The sequence below is a fragment of the Marmota marmota genome, unplaced genomic scaffold, assembly GCF_001458135.2.
Source record: "Marmota marmota marmota unplaced genomic scaffold, marMar, whole genome shotgun sequence".
Classification (NCBI taxonomy): Eukaryota; Metazoa; Chordata; class Mammalia; order Rodentia; family Sciuridae; genus Marmota; species Marmota marmota.
The window spans coordinates 54,304,179-54,324,398 of NW_026000229.1; the positions used below are offsets into that span (position 1 = coordinate 54,304,179).

Sequence of the window (20,220 nt, forward strand, 5' to 3'; positions counted from 1 at the left end):
CCCATCTTCCTGACTATTCCTCTCAATTACCTCTTCCACCAGAACTCTAAATTTTGGAATTTTTCAACAATTGGTTCTAGATTTTCTGTTCTTCTTCTGTATTCACCAATTTCATTTACTCCCAAGACTTAGAATATTACCAACAAAATGATGATATTCAAATATATATATATGTAACCCAACCTTTCTTCTTACACTGGACCTATGTATCTAATATTTGATATTTCCACATGATATATTAAAACTGCTCTTACTGAATTTTCTCTAAAACCCACTTGCATACTTGTAAGTAGTAATAGTGCCTAGATTAAATCATACCAGTCACTTCATGGAGAACTAGAAAAGCCAGGCAAAAAAAAAAAAAAAAATAATCTGCTTAAAGTCATTAGAGAACCAAGAGACAGTGAAGAATTGCATCCAAGAGCCAAGGCAGAATGATATTTAGAGGCCTGGCTCGACATTTGGGTTGTTTTCCTTCCTGAACACTCTATCAATTGCTAGTAGAGTCTTCTTGAGCTGAGTTTAATCCTGAACTTAGCCCTTACTACCTTAGTAACATTGGAAAGTTCTACCTACTTGCTTTGTGCAGCTCTGTCATCTATAAAAGTAGAAAATATCTCCTACCTTATGGCCGCTAGGAGGAATAAATGAGTTAACTAACACTAAGCACCCCAGTATAGCAAGAGGCATATTACAGATGTTGAATAAATCATAGCTGCGATTCCTACTTACTGCTTCAAACCAGTTATTTGTATCTCTTCATGCTTCTGAAGAGTATAAGCATCTTGGAGGTAGGATCATTCAAAATACTTCTTTATATCTGCTCATTACCCAGCACTCTCTTTTGTTTGAAATATTTCATACAGTTATGTTACTATGCTTTGGATATTTTTGTTCTACTCAACTTTCATGTTGAAAGTTAATCCCCAATGCTAGTAGTAAGAGCAGGACCTTTAGATAAGGGAATCATGAAAGTGAATAGGCATCCAAATAAAAAGCCTTGATGAAATGACCTGTTCCTCTTGCCTTTCTACCCTTCACCACATAAGGAAATGGTGTCCCTCCCCTTCTGCAGGACACAGCAACTAGGTACCATCTTGGATGTAGATATCAGTCCTTTCTAGATAGAGAACAGTCCTATTGGTTATGATCTCAGGTTTCCCAGCCTCCAGAACTGTGAGAAACAAATTTTGTCATGTTTATAAATTATGTAGTATATGGTATGTTATAGAAGCACAAATGGAACAAAGACATTCTGTTAAATAGGTGTTTATTCTTTGGTTAGATTTCTGTGATCCTAGATTTTAAGCTTATATGGCTGTTTATTCAGCTCTTTGACTGCTATGACTAAAAGACCTGAAAAAGAACAATTAGTGAAGGAAAAGTTTATTTGGGGTCTCACAGTTTCAGAGGTCTCAGTTTATAGATGGCTGGCTCCATTCCTCAAAGCTCAAGGTGAGGCAGAGCATCATGGCAGAAGAGTATGGCAGAGGGATGTAGTTCACATGAGGATCAGGAAGCAGAGAGACTCCAAAAAGATACACCCCAAAGCCACGCCCCAAATAACCCACCTCCTCCAGCCACACCCTACCTGCCTTCAGTTACCACTCAGTTATTCCCTGATGGGGGATTAATTTACTGATTGGGTTAAGGCTCTCACAACCCAATCATTACTCGCCTAAATCTTACATTCTTACTCATGAGCCTTTTGGGGACACCTCACATCCAAACCATAACAATGCCTAAGTATTTTTAAAATATTCTTTTATTCAAGAATGTAGTATGTTAATACTGTTTTGCAAGATTTATGACAGTCTTATTTCTTATTTATTGTACACTAAAAGGAAAATTGTATCAAGAAGTAAAAAGTCACAAATTAGCCTTCAGTTATTCTTCTGGGCATAAGATTGCTGTTATGTTTTCCACTTCTCCCTTCAATGGCCAGAAAATTACAAGTGCTCCTTTCACTCATGTTTTGTCTTCCAAATTTTAAAATAAGAGGAATCTGCATCCTGTAAAAAGAGTAACAGTAATATGTATCAGTCCTTCCTACTATTTACCCAAGTTTTTACAATTAAGTTGCTTTGAGGATCTGTTCATTATCATTCACTGCTAAGAATTCTTACAAGCCTCAGACAAATGTTTAGATTGGACTGAAAAAAAAAAAATCACAGCTAAATTTTAGATCTGTCCACAAATCTCTCTAAATAGCTTCACATCATTGTCTCCTTTATCTGGCATGAATAACATTGGTTATTATCTGTTCATATCATTTCCTAAATGCTGAATTCTCATTAATACTCAGATTAGCATATCATACTCACACTGACTTGTCCTAATAAATAAAAAGAACAGATCCAATTATTAAAATGGAAATATTTGAAATATAATTCAAATTATTATTTATGAGCTTTTAATATATTATTTAAAGGATGATTTTTTAAAAAGCAACTTGATAATCGCTCTTTATGTGATTTTCATTTGGGAAGTATGCATTTACCTCTTGAAAGAATTTGTACTAAAAAAGAATAATAATGATGATATTGATAATACAAAATTCAGTGTGGCTATTGTTCTGTGGTTTTGTGTAGAGAATGAGGTATCATGCCTCAGAAATGGTAATAGGAAATTAGAGAATACCTAATTTATAATTTAAAAAGAGTGATAAGGCATTGAGACCATGAAATACACAATATATTAAAGAAAGGAGGTCATGGGGGGCTGCCATCTTTTAATAAAGGCTAATGTAATAAAATGCTATATTTTCTGAGTGATGTTTATATTTTACATTTAGATAGTATGTAAACAAAATGAAATAACCTTCACAAGGACATTTCTGAGAGAAGAATAACTGTCATATGACTAAAACTCTTCTAATCCCTGGTCCCTCTTTCCTCTCTGAAAAAAAAAACACTTCTATAATATACGTCTACTTTGTTACTGAGATTATTGAGAATACAAATTGGTATAGGGGTTATGAAAAACAATATGGATATTTCTCAAAAAATTAAAAATAGAACTACCATATCATACACAGCAATAACACTTATATGTATTACTCCACTTTAAGAAAAATGCCTGAGGTGGGGTACTACAAAAAGCCAAGTGCAGTGGGGCACACATGTGCACACATGTAATCCCAGCAACTTGGGAGCTAAAGCAGAAGAATTATAACTTTGAGGGCAGTCTGGGCAACCTTACCTGTCTCAAAATAAAAACTGAAAAGGGCTGGGAATATAGCACACTAGCAGAGTACTTACCTAGCATGCATAAGGCCCTGGATTTGATCCCCAATATGACCAAAAGAAAAAAGTTTGGGGGGATTTTTTTGTTCATTTGTTTGCTTTCCTAAGTTCACATTCTGGAAAATTGTAAAAAGTCAAAGACTGGGTGACCTCATCTATTCAGCCTCTGCTGAAAGCCCCCTTGTCTGGGTCATTTTCTCATAAAGAAATGAAATCAGTTCTATGTAGAAGGAGCCTAGTACATGACAACTCATCCTCCTAAGAATTAACTCAAGTCCTGTGAGAAATAGTTATTAATCCCTTCAGTGGTAACTGAAGGCAGGTAGGGTATAGTGTTAATCCCTCATGGCCTAATTTCCTTGCAGTAGGCCCATCCGTTAAGGTTCCACCATTTTCAACATTACCATACTGGGACCAAGCTTTGAGGAGGAACCATATCTAAACCATACCAGGGCATATATCCACAGAAAATGAAACCAGCATCTTGAAGAGCATCTGTACTTCCATGCTCATTTTTCTATTTTTTTAATGAGCCAAGATATGGACACAACCTAAGTACCTTGTCAAAGAATGAATGCGTTAAACAAAGGTGGTGTATATCTATGCAATTACCCTTTAGCCATTAAAAAAAGGAAATCCTGTGTGGTACATTCTGAATAATGGTACATTCCTATAATTCCAGCTATTTGAGAGGTGAAGTGAGAGAATTTTAAGTTCAAGCCCAGCCTGAGCAACTAAGTGGGACTATGTCTCAAAACAAAATTAAAAGGGCTATGTAAGGGGCTCAATAGTAGAGTGCTTTCTTGGATGTGAGACCCTAGATTCAATACCCAATACCACAAAAATGAAGCTGAAGAGTGTGAAAAACATAAGATACAAAAAGATACTATATGATCTCACTTGTATGTGCCATCTAAAAACTCACTTACAGAGGCACAGAATTGAATAATGGTTGCCAGGGGCTGGAAGGTGGGAGAAATGGGCAGATGTTGGTCAAAGGGCACAACCTTTCTGTTAAAAGATGAGTAACTTAGGTTATTATTAAGTTACAAATTCAAATTAATGTATAGCACGGTGATTGGTTAACACCGTATCATATACTTCACATTGGATAGGAGAGTAGATCTTAAATGTTCTCATGACACAGCAAAGGTAACTCTGGGAGATGTGTTAATCAGATTTACTGTAGTCATCATTTTACAATGTATGTATAATATCAAATCATCACATACACCTTCCAAATATACAGATTTGATTTGTTAGTTTTTGTATAAAAACACAAATCATTGACCTTTACTTTATGTATGCTGAATATCCTTCTACTTATGAAAGTCAGGATGAGAAAGAAAATAAAAGCTTAACAGCAAACATTTATAACACTGCAGACTGTTTTAAAGCTTTTCATGTAATAACTCATTCAATCTCCATAACAATCCTATGACTAGATCCTATTCACTAATCTCCATTGCCCAGATGGAGAGATTGAGCTATAGAGAAGTGACTTGCTAAAAGTCAAGGGGCAAAGATCAGGTAGAGCTGGGATTTGAACCCAGAAAGCCCAGCAATAGGCTTCGTGCTCTCAGCCAGGATGCTGTGCTTCCTTTCTATATAGGTGGCCTTCCCCTCCCAACTCTTATCTATAGCTGGGCTCAATGCCATTAGATCAACTATGCTCCAAATTTAAATCTCAGATGTAATCTTTGATCAAGCTCATCTTTGGAACCATCCCATACTACCAGAGTCCCAGCACTGCCAAAACAATTGTAAATGATTTGCTCAAAGTAAACTGCTCCACATTACAGATTAGTACAGGGAAAGACTCATTAATAATTTTGCAAGCTCTGGATGTTTTAGTGTATTATTAATCCATTTTATAATCTCTAAGCATTTTGTTATGTTCTGATGTTTCGATCTTTTTCCCTAGTAATTCATTTGCACTTCCCTGCAAAAAGTTGGAACAAATTAAATGTGTAACAAGTGGATTAGATGTTTCAGTGGGTTGTTTAAAATAGTGGTAGATTACATAGTGACACGTAGAGTATGATCCTCTTTTATAATTCTTTTTTATGTCAATCTGCATTTTTTAATTCAAAATATGATAGTAACAGAGTATGAAAGAAATAACTCTTTAAATAAATAACTCAATAAAATCCTTCCATAGCACTAATCTTTCTTTGTACAATCAATCTATAATTTTGAGATTAACTCATTACATTTGCTGTGTTATTTATGCATTAAACTCTACTGATGGTCACAATTTTATCAATCAGTTAATGATATATCCCACTAATTGTGATAATAATGAGGGCCAAAGGCAGTAATAAGCTTTTTCCATAAATGTGGCCACAGGCACATGTCAGATGTGCAGGTTGGAGGCAACAGTGTGCATACACCTGTCTTAGCAATGCAGTCAGTGCTTTGACAGAAGAGGGTATAGGGCCTGAGGTGCACCTAGTCCTGGGGAGAGGTGGGAGAGGAAGCCAGGGATCACTTCAAAGAGGTAACCTCTGCCCTAAGAGACTGGTAGGATGGGTAGATCTTGCTGGGGAAAGAGCACTTTGAAGAGCACTTTGACACAGATCCAGGTCAAATGGTTAAATGTAGAGAAAAAAATGGCAACCTTTGGTTTGATTTTACCTTGTAGAAAACTCATTTCTCCCAAGACTAGTCAAAATTTACAGTAAGCCACCAGATATATATGGGGGTGGAATAATTATTATAATTTCTGTATTTGATATGAAATTGTTGGAGGGTTAGCAAGAAAGCTTTTAAGCACTAAGATTTTTTTATTTTCCTACAAAATTGAAACATTATTAAGAAATATATAAACTGCTCTTACCTTACCACTCTGAAAGTTATTAATCCTTTTCTTCCCTAATTTGTTCGTTATCCAAATGGCCAGGGTTGGCATATATTGCCACAAATATGCCACCAACAAGAAAGGTTGCTCTGCAATCCAAACTTCTTTCAAATCGTTAGCCATGGCAATTAACATCAGCCGCACACAACGACTAGTTGCCATCTTGTACGACTGATCTCCAGCATGGACCACAGTCTAAGAAAAGTTTAGAATTAAGTGAATGCTGAGTAATTTTTCAAACTATTTCACAGAACATTTAAGCGAAAAAAACTTAAAGGCCAACTAATTGTATTATTCCTTCAGGAATCCCCACAAACCCTATAGGGGGTTATAAACTTCTATAGTATTTCAAATTTAATTTTTTGTTTTTCAGCACTAGGGATCACACACAGGGCCTTGCTCATGCTCACCAAGCATTCTACACCTGAACTATATTCCCAGTGCAATTTCTGTAATTCTTCAATTAGCCTAATAGGAATGATAAATATACAAGAGAATACTGTATGGGCTAACTAAAAGATGAAAGTTTGCTTCTAGCTAGAATTGCTAGAAGCAATTATCACCTTAGAGTGATAATTTAGTTATCACTTTAGTACTGAGACTCAAATTATTATGATATGCATTTAGCAAATGAAATCTCATCAAACAAGAGGATGAAATGGAAGAAGATAAAAATGGGCTTCTAAATAAGAAAAAAACCTATCACATAATAGCACACACGTAATGGAAGACATAAATATTATCTTAGCAACTTCTTTAGCCTTTATTTAAATGTAAGGCCAATGCACTATCTGCGGCCAATGCACTATCAGCTGACTAACAATTTTCATAAGTTTTCTAACAAAAGTATGACATAATAACCCTGAAATATAGTAAAAAAAAAAACACTACAATATAACAAGGAAAGCATTCAAATTATATGACAATTAGAAATTTTTACCTTTGTGACTTCTTCAGCTAGTGCATTCTTCACAATATTTGAGTAGACAGGTCCTGGGTAAATGTTAGAAATGATTATACCTGGATATTTGGTAAGTTCAGATCGAAGGCAATTAAAAAAACCCTAACAGACACAAAAGGAAAAAAAAAGGCAAATAAAGTTAAATGGAGACTCATAGCTCATGATTTATCAAAATATGCTCTGAAAAGCCTGAATAAAGGTCAAGTAGTGTAGTCAGGCAAACAATGTTACGCATTTTTCACTGTGAGACCAGAGGCGATCCAGGAAAGACATCCTCACCTCTTGCCAGGTATAGGCAGTTTGCCACCTTGGTAGTAATGGCTCTTGCCATCAATGGTCTTTATGGTTGGCAAACCCTGAACCAACAAGAAACTCCCAGAAGGTTCTGATACACCCTCCTCATAGCAATCCTCATCTCCCTGCTCTAAAACAAGTGCATGTTCTCCAGAAATCACTGGGGTTGGCTTTCTCTTTATTCTCCAGAGTCATCTAAGTGCCAGTGTTTGGGGCAATAGGGAGTACAGAGGGATCAATGCTGCACAGAAATTCACCACAGAGAAAGAATCCAACCTTTTCAATTGATATTACTATGTAATATGTTACTAAACGGGATGATTTAGTTTGAGCAGATGAGTCTTTTGGGGGTGATAACTAGTACCTGGCCAGTTAAAATTATAATATGATCACGTATTGAATGACATTTATAAAAACAAACTATAGACCTAGACTTAAACATACAGGCCATTTCCAAAGCAACAAGGAATAAACAGAAATCTGCTTCCCTTCATCTCTGATCCTAAATTAGGAATTTTCCAAGATTACATTGTTAAAAAGCTAGGTTAACTACTGAAACTAAACACCTAACCCCTGGTACATTCATATTTAATCCAACATCATTCATTAGTAACCAGCCCTTAAATAACTGACCCTTAACACACTACAAGGTGCTATTTCCTCATGATTAGTCCTGGGCCTCATGAGGGTGGTGAGAGTTTATGCAGCAAGTGAAGAGTGCTGTCAGAAATGGACCGAAAAATAATTGGTAAATGAATTGAGAACTCCTGACCTTTTTAACCTTCTGCCCCTCTGCCACAAAAGCAGAAAGAAAACATAAAGTAAGCCATTTGTCAGACAATACTACCTCTCAAGATGGTTCAGATCTCTTGTTAGAAATCCCATCTACTAGCTGGGCATAGTCATGCATGCCTATTATCCCAGTAGCTTGGGAGACTGAAGTAGAAGGATCACAAGTTCAAAGCCAGCCTCAGCAACTTAGCAAGGCCCTAAGCAACTCAGTCTCTAATAAAATATAAAAAAGAGATGGGGATGTGGCTCAGTGGTTAAGCACCCCTAGGTTCAATCACTTGTAGCCAAAGAAATCCCATATACGTTAACATGTAAACTTTTCAACTAAACAAGTTCACTCCACAACTTGCTGGAGATCCTAGAAAAAACTGTATTCTTCACAAAAGCCTCCTGCTTAATGTTCAACCATGGTAAAACTAACTAGAGTCTCAACCTACCACATCCTATCAGAAAATCAAATCCAGTAATTAACAGAGAAGCTTGGAGGGAGGCCAGACAGCTCCTCTGTGTCTTACTGAGAACATTCTGTAAGTCTTATGAAACTCTTGGGGCCAAAAGACAGGTGGTTGTCCTCCCACATCTGCCCGCCTGTGGTTTGCCCAGATGCTCTACAGTAAGACTGACAGCCCATTGTTGAAGAGGAAGAAATCAGTGCTGCATTCTATAGCCTCATCACTTCAAACTGTCCCCTGTTCAGAGAAGAAAGAAGATGTCCTAAAGAACCAAAGCTTCACATTCTCTGAAAAGTAAGACAACCATGCAGCTATTGCATCTCATTTTCCCAAGAGTAAAATGCTGACTCAAACCAACCTTCAACAATATTAATTTTACATTTTGGATCTCCTTTCATCATTCTCCTCCTATTTGCCTTATATGTTCTTCCTGTCCATACTTAAGCAAATATTAAAATTTCCTTCAGTAAAAGTATTTACACCTCATAAGTTATAAAATTCAAAAATCAAAATATTCTCCTAGCCTTTGCCTTGGCTGAGATTTCTTCTTCCAAAACCACTGAAATGTCACATGAGGCCCAATACTAATACTTCAGTTGTCAGTACCTCTTTTCACATTCATGAGACGTGGCAAAACGTACAGTGAGTACAAAGGGGAAGGAAAAAAAGTCACAGTAATGGGAGAAAGAAAATACATCCCAAAGTTTGTGTAGAGGGAGGGGAAGACTCACAGTTTACCATGAGAACGTAGTAGAAATAGGGATAAGGTAAAGAAGACATGCTGACCAGACTATATATACTTCTTCTTCTTTTTTTTTTAGTTGTAGATAGACACAATTTTATTCTATTTATTTTTATATGGTTCCAAGGATCGAACCCAATACCTCACGCATGCTAGGCAAGCACTTTACCACTGAGCCACAACCCTAGCCCCTACATACACTTCTAAAGAGCAAAATCATATTTTTATATTCCAGGATCTGCTGCAGTGTATGGCACAGGATAGATGCTCAATAAATATATTTTGGACAAGTTTGAAGCATGTGTGGCTCAAATTGTTTTTATCATGTACTGGGGGATATCTTCTATCAAAGTTCTATTTCTGTTTTCCCACACAATTGCCCAGTTCCAGGGATAATCATATTCCCCATTTGGGTCAGTTCTGTCAGAGTAGAGTTTCAGCAGCCTTACCCGAAGAGCATGCTTACTGGCACAATATCCACCGGATAGAGGTACAGATACAATGCCTGCAAGGCTATTCACAATAACTATCTTTCCTTGTTTCCTCTCGATCATGTGAGGTAGGACACACTTTGTCAAGGACACTGTCCCTAAATAGTTAAGCTCAATAAGCTCCTTGAAGACATCGAAGTTGGTATCCATAATCAAAGAACGCTGGGATCTTCCACCATTATTGACCAGAATGTCAATCTAGTTAAATAAAATCAGAAAAGAAATGCTTAGGGGTTGTAAAGGAAATTCTAGGCACAATTGTTTATATTGTTAACTTGAAGATTCAATAGAACAATGGTATATTTCTAAAATTTAGTAATAAAAATCGTTGTAAAGTAACCAGAATGTACCTATGGTACTCCCATTTTATAAAACTTTTTATGAAAAATCTCAGACTCAGTGATTAACAGGCCTAATACATAGGCCTGATTACACTGCAAGGACGCCATGTACATACAAGTCTTAAAATGAGAGCACCATGGATGGGAATATCCTTTGTGATACTTCAAAGATGGACAAAGCAATGCAATAAATGCTATATGAATATAAATTGCTACTTACTTTACCAAACTCCTGGAGAACAGCTTTAGTTGCCCCCTCATGGGAACTTCTGTCAGTCAGGTCAAGGGGCAAAATGAGTATATCTTTTCCTTTTAAATTGCCATTCTCTAAATAAAAATACTTTAAAATTAGTGAGAACATCATGACAAAGATCATTCATTCTCCTTGCTACTCTTCTTAAGTTTAACACACACCCTGCAATAGGAGTTGCCCACAGATTCACTTCTGGGTGGCCCTTTGAAAGTTTCTCTCAGTCACCAGGAGAACTAGAGGTAATATGAAAACATCTTAGACAAAAAAAGGTGGCCAGCTTCACCAGACATGGAATGCATGCTTCATTCTGAATAAAGACAGTAGAACTTTAGAAAAGACTGGCGGAAATCAAGACTAACCTACAAGCTATAAGAAACAAAAACTGTAGAGCAATTTCTTTAGAAGTACAGTTTTGTTTACTTTGCAGTAGGCTCACAAAGGTTAGTTGCTGCCTTGCAAACATTTTAAAAAAGAAAATGAAAGTTATGTTTTAATTCAGTAAGAAGCTCAAAGCCCACAGTCAAATGACATGTAGAAGCCACAGGCCAATGACATATAAGAAAACAACATGGTCCTTTCTACAAATCCCACCAAGAATCAACATGTGCTACAACTGCCATTTTCTATTTCTGTTCATTAAAGCAAATTTGCCTGAACTCTAACCTTGAAACAGAATAAATAATGCCAATAAGAAAAACAAAACAGAAAATACAGTAAGTACAAATTATTTATGGGCAAAAGAGGACATAATGAAGCATCATCTGCGAACTAATAAATGTAAGGGCTTGCACTAATGATCTGACAGATAAAAGAAAAGCATTCATGCTCACACAAATGAAGAAAGACTGACAGGGTTCAGCTTCTCTGCTTGTGCAGGATTTGCAGGTCCCAGAAGTAGAGGGGTAACTACCATAAGAAATGACCTAGTGCCATAAGAGGCCTTTGGAAGCAATATCATCAAAGATGACCTGTGGCCTTGCAGACTGTTAATCAGGCAATGAACTCTTATTACAGGGTGTTTAGCTCATAATCAGCAAAGTTAAAGAAAGACTGAAAAAGGAATAACAGAGAGATGACCAAAAAACAATGAGCTGGAAAATTCAACATTCTCTCAGTTTAGGTACCAAGTACCCTATGAGAAAAAACAACTCTTCTACTTGAGGCTGCTTTCAATGTGAACATAACACCAAAACCCAAACCAACAAATAATTAACACAGTCACCCTTTATAGGAATGTAAACAACATTAGTTCTGGTTGCATTTTTTATACCTAATTTCATTCTGTTTCTTTTATTCTCTATAACAAAAATGTTATACCATTTCATTGACTATAATACTCACCTTTTAGCAAAATGAGTAAGGATCCATCCTACCTCAGTTTCAGTGGTAAAATATATGAATGTCATAGATAAAAAAACAAACTGAACGGGGCTGAGGCTGTAGCTCAGTGGTAAAGCACTTGCCTCGCACGTATGAGGCACTGGGTTCAATCCCCAGGACCACATAAAAATAAATAAAGATACTATGTGTTCATCTACAACTAAATAAATATTAAAAAAAAAACTATTCTTTCTCTAAGACAAAAATATAAGTCACCTGGTCACTAAAAAGTCAAAAAGGATTGGACAATCAGCAGTCTCTCCCTAATGCCAAGAGTCAGTGCAAAAAAGAATAGAAAGCTGACAAAATGAGGCAGGAAAGGTGGAGGGAAGCCAACTAAGATGCGACAAGAGAAAAGGGCCAGGGGCCAGGCACTTGGAGCGTTTGGAGCCAGGGTGCACTGGCAGGAGAAGCCCATCTCCCCTCTGCCATTCCCAGGCTGCACTTGAGTTTGCAGTCTGCCTCATGTCTAGGAAGCACAGCTGCTGTTTTAGGTTCACTCACCTAGGCATTTTCTTTTCACCCTCTCCAGCTCATGCACTCTTCTGGCTGACAACACAAGAGAAACTCCCAGTTTAGACAGCTGGTAAGCCAGCTCCTCGCCAATCCCACTGGATGCTCCAGTCACCCACACCACCATGTCCGTCAACTCCCATTCTATTGAGGAAAGAAATAGAGGTAGAAGGGAATGAATAAGTGAGGGATCACACCTGCACATCAAAGACTGGCAACAAACAAACATCAAAAACTTTAAACAATACCACTAAATATGAATACTAATGTGTGGAGCTTAAATTTTTTAAACTTTCTAAGAAAACTCCTCATACCTAATCTCTTAAAGCATGAATATAAACCATATTAGTAATAGTTATCTAAACAGTATTTTACGCATTGCAGAATTTTCCAGACTTTACTTCAAGGTTAGCCTTATCCTCCATGGTTCACTCCCTGGCTCTATTTATCTACATGTATGATAAGAAAAGTAAAGCTAAGGGACTGGGGATATAGCTCAGTTGTTAGAGTGCTTGCCTCAGATGTACAAGGCCTTGGGTTCAATCCTCAGCGCCATCAATCAATCAATCAATCAATCAATCAATCAATCTAAGTGAAGAGAAAGTCATTACCCAGACTCACTTTTCTTCTCCATATAATGATGAATTCAGACTACTTTTTTCAGTCAGTCCTTCCAACTTTTTGAAATCAAGCTTTCAATGAAGAGTGCCAATATTACAAGTGCTGCTCTATGATAAGATGTAATAATCTTGCATTTTTAAAGGAAATATTTTCTCCATCTGGCAATCAAATTGGATGACTTAATGTCATTTTGTAATAGTGCCCCTGAAATGCCTGAGCTCTCATTTGAGGAGAATCTTAGTAGTTTACCCAAGATGAAATATATAATGACAGGAAGAAGACATGTTTTGTTCTTACACAGTCATTTTCCTGTTGAAGACTCTGAAAATTCTGCAATACTAAAGCAATGGCAAGTGGTTTATTTGCGCTGCAGGAGATGATAGTCACTTAAGTCACTGTCTATCTGAACCTGTAGAGTCACTGTGATTCACCTCCTGTGTTTCTTCTTCATTAAGATATGTGTTATGGGGCTGGGGATGTGGCTCAAGCGGTAGCGCGGTCGTCTGGCATGCGCGGGGCGCTGGCTTCGATCCTCAGCACCACATAAATATAAAATAAAGATGTTGTGTCCACTGAAAACTAAAAAAAATAAATAAATATTAAAAAATTCTCTCTCTCTCTCTTTAAAAAAATATGTGTTATGGATTAAAACTAGCTAGCAAGTTATTACTTAACTTTGCATTTCTGATTTTATATCAGGACACTTGAAATCAAGAACCTTGTGTACTATTTCAGTTAAGCACTTTTAAATCCAATCTTTTTAACAATAGCATCTTTAGAGACTGCCAGGGTTCAAATTTCAGCTCCACCACACACAGCAATGAGCATGTCCCATATGCTCAGTGCCTTAATTTTCCAGATCAAGAAAAGTGATTAATATCAAATCCCTCACAGGATTGTTAAGAGTAATGAGTTAAAACATGGGAAACTCGGGCTGAGGCTGTAGCTCAGTGGTAGAGTGCTTGCTGAGCATGTGTGAGGCACTGAGTTCAATCCTCAGCACCACATAAAAATAAAGATACTGTGTGTTCATCTACAATAAAAAATAATAATCATCATCATACAAAAATATTTTAACAGGTGGACTTTACAGCAGCAAAACATAGAATACTAATAACTTTATTCTGATTCTCCCACCAGGGCCAATAGGGTTAACAGTCCTAATGATTTCATTTTTCTTTATTACTTATATGCTTTGCTTTACTTATTAAAACCCTCACAAGAATCCTGTTATGATCTCACTTTTTTAGAAAAGAAAACTGAGGTTAATAAAGATTAATTTACCCTGAGTAGACTGTAAATACCATCAAGATTGAGACCCTGACTTCCTTGTTCCTGGATAGCCTCAGTGCCTGGGAGAGATTGAAACATAGAAAGGAATCCAAAACTAAATAACTATGAATCAACACCCAAAAACCTTGGCAAAGCTGGGATATGAACCCAGGTATAGCTAGCTCCAAACTCCACACAGTTGACTATCATATAGTGCACATATTTAAATAAGATCAGTTGTCTTTGCAGTGCTGGGACTGGAACCCAAGGTCACTTTCCATGGGTGTAGCTGACTTTCCCACTGAGCTATATCCCCAGTCCTTTATAATTTTAATTTTGAGACAGGGTTTCTCTAAGTTGCTTAGGCCTCATTATGTTGCTAAGGATGGCCTCAAACTAGTAATCTTCTTGCCTCAGCCTCTGGAGTCACACCTCCAGAGTGCCTGATTTTACTCAATATTTTAAAACCCAACTGTTTCTTAGATATTCTAAACAATACAACTGCCCTAAGGAAAACAGTCTTCTATAAATATTTAAACTAAAAATGGAAATGTCCCTAAAATATGCCTGGGCTACAAAGCTTTCCTGCAAGGTAATTATACTTTTTTGGAAAAGCACAATTGGACCAGGATGTTACAGGATTAAGAAATATGTATTCAGGTAATCCTTTATTTTCTCAATGTTATTCGCTTGACTTGGAATTGACTACTCATTAATCCAAATTTAAGTAAAGTGAATTCAGTTTGTTTTGGAATTCTTTACTCAGACACATAAAGTGAATCTACTTTGCTCTGATACTGTTGACTAACTTGGCCTAGAGCTAATAAAGGTTTCTTCATTTTGTATCTATAAGCAAGCAGCTACTACATAAAGCCAATAGTGAAAGTGTCCAGGCTCAAGTTCACCTTAGCACATTCAATTCTGACACCCACTCTCCCATCCTGAAGAACGCTTTTTTGTTTAGCAGCCAGCCTTTGTTTAACATTCCACAGAATCTGACATATATAAATACTCCCTGAAAGAACACCTGAAAGCAGACTCTTAGAGTTAGACAGAAACTAACATTCAATGCTAAACCCAGTTTGAAAATTCTCTCCTCAAACCATTGACCAGTCTCCACTTCCTTCCCTCCCAGGCTGTGGAAGCTCGTCATCTGGGACTTTCACACAAGTCTAATCATTCAAGGGCTCTTTCTTCCACTGACGGGATACAGCTTTAACTTCTACCCACTGGCAGCAGTGGGCAGCAGGCCTGCCTTCTGGCACCAGAAAGAGTAAATCAAGCCTCTTCCACACGGCCATCCTCATGTCCTTGAAGACAGCTGTTCTGTCCTCCCTGAGGACTCCCATCTCTGGCTTCTCTAAGGCTAAAAAAACATATTCAAATTCTGCTGCTTTCCTCATGTGTCCTGAGCACCAGGTCCTGAGCTCTGCTCAAACCCCCTGCACAAGCTCCCATTGCTTGTTCAATGCTCCTGTTGAAGGGAGCTGGCCAGAGAAGGATGTAGGATTCCAGTGGGGTCAGGGCAATGCAGAGCAGGATGAGCTGACTCCATTATTTACCTTGTCCTGCAGAAGTTTCCGTCTATGACCAGATTATGGCAGGTCCCTGCTGCATCCCCAGTGCCCAGCACAGAGGCATCATTGGCAATTGTTTCTTTAGACACTAAATGTCTGCAGATGTAGCCCAGACCCACCTCAGCTTTGCTGGAAGGCACTTCACAGCTGACTCACACTGAGGTTTCTGTCAACTAAAACCTGAGTTGTCCATACATGTTGTCCCTTTTCATACTCAGGAACTGTGTCATAGGATTTTCTAAATCAATGTCCGATATCCAAATTTAGTTTCCTTGAAAATTCATCTTGTGAGATACATGCCTGGAAATGCAAAGAATATGTCTCTCTAGAAGGACACAAAAGAGGCAGAAAATAGTGATTGCCTGAATACTGGGATTCTGGGGGACAAGGGTGGGGTAAGCTTTGCTTTTTACCATACATGTTTTTATATTTGTAATTTTTTATTACATGAATGTGTTTTCTATTTTTTTAATTGATTTATTTATTTGTTCTAATTTGACAGCAGAATGCATTTCAGTTCATAGCACACAAATAGAGAACAACTTTTCATTTCTCTAGTTGTACATAGAGTCACATCATTTGTGTTTTTATACATGTACCTAGGGTAATGATGTCCATCTCATTCCACTATCTTTCCTACCCCCAGGCCCCATCCCTTCCCCTCTCTCCTTTGCCCTATCCAAAGTTCCTCCATGTGTTGTCTACTTTTTAAAGTAACAAAAAATAATAAATCTACAAAGTAATCAAGGAGCATAATTTTTTTCTTCATAGGGCCTGCCCATCTTTATGACTAAGTTGTTTAGGAAATCTCAGTGGATTTCAATGTTCCTTTAATTTTTTTCTTTATCCCTCTACATCAATGTCTTTTTAGACATTTTTTTTCCTTAATGTGCTCCCAAATGAAGTTGCATTCAACAAATATGTTTCTATACACTGTACATAGTTCTGTGTATGCTTTATAAATAGAGTTCTATAAAGCTTACTTTTTGTCAATGCAGATTACGAATGACAAAAATTTAAAAACTATTAAACTATTAACTGAATTTGTTAAAGAAATTTTAATGTAACTTATTAAATAAGTGATAATATATGAAATTTTAAAAAATATTTATCCTTAAGCTTTAGTTGGACACAATATCTTTATTTTACATTTATGTGATGCTGAGGATTGAACCTGGTGCCTTGTACATGCTAGGCGAGCACTCTACCACCGTGCCACAACCCCAGCCCTGATATATAAAATTAACATGCAAATTTTCAACTTATACAACCACATTATTGACTATCATCAAATTTAAAATCCTTCAAAACTCATTTTTCCAACAAAAGTAACACAACTGAAAAAAATCATTGAATTTCTTAAACACTATTATTAGTGACCTTATCTTTTAACTTTTACTTGATAATCAAGTAAAAGCTAAACTTACTTAGCAGTTAAGCTGCTAGATATGCATTCAGATACTGTTAATATTTTTCCTTTTCCTCAACATAATTTGATGGATTGAATAACTTTTGTAGAATTTTGTGATAAAAGTAGAAAGTCCAACTTAACACAAAAGCACTTAGAATCAAACATAAACATCCACAAGGCAGCCAATGGCAGTGAATAGGCACATGCCTTTCACCTACAATCAGGAGAAAGTTCCACAGTTAGTAAAATTGCAGTGTATATGGAATTCCTGATTAAAAAACAACTAAAAAAAAAAAAAAAAAAAAACAAAGTCCACCAATCACAGCCAACTATTTGCCATAGTCTTGTAGCACTGACCTTGCATACATGCTGTGTATTAATTCAGCAACAGTACTGCTGCACATGTTTTACCCAAGAAAGCCCAACCAGAGAAATGAAACACAATGAAATTTTATTTCATCAGGAAGGTTGAGCTTTGGAGAGACACAAAACACTGTGCCATCAGATTTTTTTCAGTCCCCAAGAACCAATTTTATCTCCACCCATCAGCCATTTAGAAGACACAGTCTATCTTCTGAGCTAGTAACTATTTCACTTCCAAGCCAACTTCATCACATACTTCAGGTATTTTCATACAGGAAACTTAATCCCGGGAAACCTCACCTTTGGGCAGGTCATTTCATCTCTCTGAACATCAATTTCCTTACGTAGAAAACAAGAGTAATGCCCAATTTGTACCAGTTTTGTAAGATCAAACGTTATGCTTGTAAAGTGCTGAGCACACTGCCTACCTAGTACACACTGTGTTCATGAATACACATACACCACACACACACACACACTCATTATAGGACCATAAAATAGGAAGGCAGAGACAAAAGAAGGGTAGGCAGAATGTCCCTTAGTGTGCCAAGAATCATCTCACCTCGGCACAATACCAATTCAGCTCTTTGTGGTGTTACACTTATATCCTAGTGAGAAGGCAGATGGAAGACACCATTACCTCAGATTTGATTCCAAAACTACAGAACAGCAAGAAGTCGAGGACAAACAACTTCAGGAAGACACACTGAGCCTCTGTACAAGGAGACTGTCTTACAATGCAGGGGGATGCTCCTTGTTTCTCAGAGTGTCCTCCCCTGATACAGCACCAGAACCCCTGGGATCCGGGCTGAGAAGTCAAACCCCTGAGGACGTCCCTCCAATTCCCACGCTTTCGGGTAGTTTGGCAACCCCAGGGGTTGCCTGAGCTGGAAAGTGAGTCTGTGCCATTTTCCCATAGGGATAAAAAACAGGGTCTGGGGTTGTGGCTCAGCGGTAGAGCGTTCGCCTCGCACAGGCGGGACCCTGGGTTCGATCCTCAGCACCACATTAAAATAAGTAAGTGAAATAAAGGTTTAAAAAACAATGATCTCCATAAAATAAATAAATAAATAAATAAATAAATAAAAACAAAGAGGCAGAACTGCCTCCTTAAGCTCGGCCTCTTCCTTCCCCAGTGGCAGCCTAGGAAGGGCGCGGCCCCGCGGCCCATAAACTCCACGTAAACGCGAGGGACCCGGACCACCCGGACCACCGGGAAGCTAGCGATCTAGACCCGCCTTGGCCGCTCTAAGCCCGATCTCCCACTTGTGTCTGGGAGTCACGGAGGGCCCTCACCTGGGCGTCGCCCCTGCCACTCAGCCCACAACAGAGCGAGGTCGCCGTCGGCACGCAGGAAGCGCAGCAGCTGCACCAGGAGTAGGAGCAGCGCGCCCAGCGCCAGCAACCAGAGCACCAGCTCCCAGGTCATGGTGGCCTCAGGCCGGGCTCTAGCGGAAGACGACCGGCTCAAGCCCTCAATATCACACCGCCACAGCCTCCCGGCTCCTCCCAACCCACAGGAAGAAGGAGTGGCCCGGCGGGTCCAGGTCCCGGGCTGCGGCCGAGAGTTGATTTGAGAAGTTGGAGCCCTGGTGGCCGAAGCTGCTGGTTTCGCTTGGATGTGCGCCCAGTGAAGTGCTGCGACAGGAACAAAAGGCACAGATGACTTCATTACTTGGCTATACCATTGTTGGGACAGTAAACAGGATTTGTATTAACAAGAACTATTATTTTCAACAATTTTCTTGCGGACTAGTATTTTTTAGGGCTCCAGTGTTTGGGGGAGAAACAAACATGCCCCCTTCCTTCCTTCCTTTTCCTTCTTCAGTTCTAGGGATAAAACTCAAGGCCTCGTGCTTTCTAGGCAAGCGCTTTTCCACTGGGCTACAGCCCTAGCAGCATCCCCCGTCTGTTTTTTGTTTGTTTTGTTTTGTTTCCTTCTTCCTTTTCTTTTTTTAACTAGGTGAAGCCAACAAAGCATAGATTGATACCACCACCGAATTAACCCAGTCGCTGAGTTGGGTTTGCCCCATGTCAACTGACATTTGCAGATCACGTTGCAAATGACACTTGCTCAGAGCGGAGCTGGATAGTGATTTCTGAGGAGCTTGTTGGTTGGTGAGTTTTAGGCCTTGGGAGCCCAGGCTGGGGCGTGGCCTGCATAGTGTTTAAGTCTAGTGGCTGTGTCCTCTGCTACCTCGTGTAAATGATTTCGTTATCTGAACCCCCAAAGTATACACGAGGAATTTGAAGTGAAAAAATGCCTATGAAGAGCACAGCACCTTGTATACAATAATATCATTCATTGTTTTGTAATTAAAGATAAATTATCTTTATGAGTTATTTATTCTTTCATTTCTAATTATCATTTATTGGGCTCCAACCTGAAAGATCCGGAATCCTTTTTGTTAACGTCTATATTCTGCACCTATAAAATTCCCCTTACCAGTGAAAGCAGTAAAAAATGTTTAAACTGTGATGAATCAGAAATTGCTGTGATCTAGTTCAGGGTGACCCTAGGAATATATGAGCCCTCTAAATTCTTTTTTTTTTTTTTTTTTTTTTTTTTGGTTTTAGTTGAACACAATACCTTTATTTTTATTTGTTTTATTTTTATGTGGTGCTAAGGATGGAACCCAACGCCTCACACAT

The 20,220-nt window shown here is 38.1% G+C and overlaps 1 protein-coding gene across 1 annotated transcript; it reads right to left on the minus strand.

Annotated features, from left to right (window-relative positions):
* Positions 1–1,747: 1,747 nt before the first annotated feature.
* On the minus strand, positions 1,748–19,096 carry Dhrs7 (dehydrogenase/reductase 7). Its single transcript, XM_015480953.2, has 7 exons — positions 18,865–19,096; positions 12,316–12,468; positions 10,399–10,505; positions 9,796–10,035; positions 7,046–7,168; positions 6,085–6,300; positions 1,748–2,012 (listed from the first exon to the last, which is right to left on the minus strand). Exons 1-7 carry the CDS (start codon positions 18,995–18,997, stop codon positions 1,965–1,967), a joined length of 1,020 nt encoding a protein of 339 aa, XP_015336439.1. The 5' UTR covers positions 18,998–19,096; the 3' UTR covers positions 1,748–1,964.
* Positions 19,097–20,220: the final 1,124 nt, after the last annotated feature.